General features: G+C 32.2%; 1 protein-coding gene across 1 annotated transcript; it reads left to right on the forward strand.

Moving 5' to 3' along the window:
- Positions 1 to 2,056: 2,056 nt before the first annotated feature.
- On the forward strand, positions 2,057 to 2,767 carry LOC112523587. Its single transcript, XM_025133255.1, has 2 exons — positions 2,057 to 2,256; positions 2,399 to 2,767. Exons 1-2 carry the CDS (start codon positions 2,233 to 2,235, stop codon positions 2,678 to 2,680), a joined length of 306 nt encoding a protein of 101 aa, XP_024989023.1. The 5' UTR covers positions 2,057 to 2,232; the 3' UTR covers positions 2,681 to 2,767.
- The last annotated feature ends 1,484 nt before the right edge of the window (positions 2,768 to 4,251 follow it).

The following is a 4,251-nucleotide window of genomic DNA, read 5'->3' on the forward strand; positions in this document are numbered from 1 at the left end:
ATAATTTCAGAAAACATTAGTTCCTATTCCATGGAGATGATAATAAAAGAGACAGTACGATAATCACATGGAGTAATTGATAGGAGCTAGAGATGGACCCGATGTAGAGTGGTCCGTGTCGTTACTTCTCGTAGTGTAAAAAATTACAGGGTCATGAAAAATGTCACCGTATCAGTTTTTTTGTGTGTCATCATCATATATACTTTGAAACTACAACGAAGAGACAAGCTCCCCTTGGTAGAGTTGCTTTGCGAGCCTTTTATTCCATCCTGGACGCAAGTTTGAATCCCGTTAGTGTCATTTTTCTTAACTTTTAGCTATTAATTTCCGATTTATTATGTTTATGATTTATTTTTTGCAATAACAGACTTGAACACAAGATCTCATGTATGAAAAATAATGAATTAACAAACAGACCTATGATGATTTTGTGAAAAATATCCCTATATTTATTTTTTATAAGTAAATAATGTCACCGTTTAAAATTTATGGATCTGTCCCTGATAGGATCCGACGATATTTCATTGACTAGAGCATCGAGTATATGCTTCAACAGGAATCACACAGCGTTTGAGTCCGTGATTGGAAAACTTCCTTCAACTAGTGCCGTATAAGGTGGTGGGTCCAAAACCAACGACATACATGCTTAAAAAGTGTTGCACATGTAAAGTTCAACTTTTTATTTGAACGATGAGTATTTCATATTGCACAATAAGATAGAGAAGAATCATCGGAATTTAGAAAATATCATGACTAATTATGAATAACTTTTATCATTTACTAATTATATCGTTAGAGAATCTAGTGTCGTTACAAGTTCTTCTCCAATCACAACTTCGTAATAAGAACCCAACTTCTAATCTCGTTCCTTACAAGTTCTTATTTGAGCAAAGTAATACTAGGGGTGAGCATAGGCGGGTATCCGCCCTATTTGAACGGAACCGGAACCGACGGTTCTTGAGATATTGGAACCGGTTAGAGCGGTTATTGGATTTTTGGAACCGGAACCGGAACCGCCGAGAACCGGTTCCGGATACCCGCTTCCTAAAATATTAAATTTTGTTATTTAGAAATAAAATATAAAACATTGTCAAAACGCTAAATAAATAAACAAGAATACAAATTATAAGGAATACTGGTTACAAATATTGTTTAACGATTACATACTACAAATCCAATTAAACACACAATTTGAAAAACTACGAATAATTTTATCTTAAATTCTGAATCTAGAGTTATTTACTTAATTCAAATTTAGTATTAAAAAAAATTAATTATTATTTTTAATTGAAAAATACCGGGTATCCGCCAGTTCCGGTTCAGGGGGTACCTAGTCCCGACAGGTACTCAGCGGGTAACGGTTCCGAAAAATTGAGAACCGAAATTATTCTCAATCGGTTCCGAAAAATTGAGAACCGGAATGATTCTCAATCGGTTCCGTAGTTTAGGAACCGGAACCGGAACCACTCATATCGGTTCCGGTTCTGGAACCGGCAATTCCAAGGCAGTTCCACAAGTGGGTACCTGGTTCGGTTGCTCACCCCTAAGTAGTACTCCATTATCCTATCTAGATATAACCGTTCATATATAAGAACAACAAATAATAGTCTAATGTTCGGTTATTATTATAAACATATCTATTTACATCATAATCAGATCAAATCATATGTAAAAAATGTAAAACAATTGTCTTATTGTTGACATTTTATAAGAGATGTATATAAATGATATCAATAAGTATATAACATGCATTTAACCTCCCCTAATTTTCTTTGTACACTTTGAAATTTGTCATTTTCATTGATCCTTATAACTTCCATATATATATATAGGGGCCTAATCAAATGAGAACTGATTAGTTTGTGGTAACTGTGAGAACCAATCTCAGCCAATCATTTTAATAATTAATTTTATATCCTAAAATAACATAAAGGGTATTTTGGTAATGTTTATATACATAAAACCCTAGATATTACTTTCTCCTTCATCTATTTCTTCTCCGGCCACCACCATCACCCCCATCTAGGTTATTTCTATGTTTTCTTTGATAGTGAGGCACTCCTAATATTCTTCCTTCCTCAAATCATAAACTTACTATTGTCACTTCCTCATATCTAATCTCTCTTTTTCTCTTTACCATCTCTCCCCAAATTTATATTGCAGAAGAAAGCCAGATTCAAAAACTCAAATAACTAAGGATACTCCATTTTTCTAACAGCTTGCAGGTATTCCATGCCCACGTCATCGTCTACCAAGGTAAGACTGGCATGTTTTTTCTTTTTCTTTTTGAAATATGTAATATCTATATACATTCTAGACCTTTGGTGAGACTTGAACGRCATCTACTTCTTCATCTTCTCCTTTATCATCACTAAACGTGTTCTCGCATATTCGAAAGCGTGTTCTGAGAAGCACGAACGTCGACAAAAAATCTGCAGAGACCAACGACTGTGACGATGAGCCCTCTCAACTCCCGCCGCCATCAACTCCCGCCGTCGCAAATGGTGACGCCCTAAAAACAAGAAACCGGCAGTTACGACGATTATCATCCCTGTTTCTCCGGTGGTCTTTTGTTGTTGGATGCTTGCGATTACGACGAGTTTCTGGAGTTCCGGCGAGTCCCCATGTGGGTGATTTGGCCTGTTATGTTGACCAGACACCGGAATATGCAATTTCATGACTGTATCACAGTGTTTCACAGTGTATCCGGTAGTTTTATTTTATGTACTGTATCACAATATGCAATTTCATTATTTTCCTTGTTTTATCACAGTGTATCACAATGAGTTTGCTTTTATTTTTATGGTTTGAGTTGGTATAATAATTGGTATCACAGTATATCACAATGGGTATCACATTGTGTATCTTTGTGATTACTTGGTACATGCCGGAATAATGTTGGCCGGAGGCCGGAGTTTGGAGGTCGGAGAGAGGAGAGAGGAGTTTTTTAAAAATACCTAAAATGCCCTTTAATTATAATTTTAACTCAAACTACCATAATTACTAATTTCCTTGTTTATCTTTTGATTTGTGGTTGAGATTGGTTCTCACAGTTACCACAAACAACTCAGTTCTCCCTTGAATAGGGCCCTATATATATATATATATATATATATATATATATATATATTCAAGATTACAAGTAAATTATGCTTAAGTACAACTAATTAAAGCTTCATATTTAAATTCGTGTAACTAAATTCAGATAAATATAATCAAATACAAGATAAACATCATATCTAAATAAAAATTAAGATAAACATTATGTTTTAACAGAATATTTGATTATTATACTTATAAAAAAATCATATCATTAAACCTAAAATAAATTAATTCGTTATCAAATCTAAACTAAATTATAACAAGAAAATTGAACTAAAAATTATCTATATAAAAAAATTATATTATTAAACTTCAAAAATAAATTAATTTATCATCAAATCTAAACTAAATTATAACAAGAAAATTGAACTAAAAATTATCTATATAAAAAAATTATATTATTAAACCTAAAATAAATTTATTCGTTATTAAACTTTAAACGAAATTATACTAAAAAATTGAACTAAAACATATATACATGAGAACTTTTAAATTGTTATTAGTTTGATACTAATTATAGATAAATAAAATTATGGGTCTTAAAATTTATATTTTATTCAAATATAAAAACATTATCGTTTTCTCAAAACCATATTATGAAACAAAACATTAAAATTGAGATGTATCTCGATGTATTGTGCAAGTATACGCTTCTAATATATATATATATATATATATAGAGAGAGAGAGAGAGAGACTTGGGATCACGTGAAACCAGCCTGTTTTCGTGAGACCCGTGAGACCAGCTTTTTACACTTGAAACTTCACAACAAAATGCTGTGAAGGTAACCATCACAGTGTTTTTACTGTGAATGTTCGACTTTTTTAAACCTTCACAGTGTTTTTGCTGTGAAGTTTTAAATGTAAAAATGTGGTTTCACGGGTCTCACGAAAACAGTCTGGTTTCACGTGAACCCAACCCTATATATATATATATATATATATATATATATACTATCTTATAAAACATTTGGCTAAAACTCTTAAAATTCTTAAAAACTCTTAAACCCGTTCATCCCTATCCGATTTCATCCCCATCCGATTTCATCTCATATCTGAATTCGTGTAACTAACTGCAGATAAACACAATCAAATACAGGATAAACATCTCATTTTAAATATAAAAAATCTAAAATATAATTAGGATAA

This window comes from Cynara cardunculus (genome assembly GCF_001531365.2).
Source record: "Cynara cardunculus var. scolymus isolate 2C chromosome LG 12, CcrdV1, whole genome shotgun sequence".
Taxonomy (NCBI): Eukaryota; Viridiplantae; Streptophyta; class Magnoliopsida; order Asterales; family Asteraceae; genus Cynara; species Cynara cardunculus.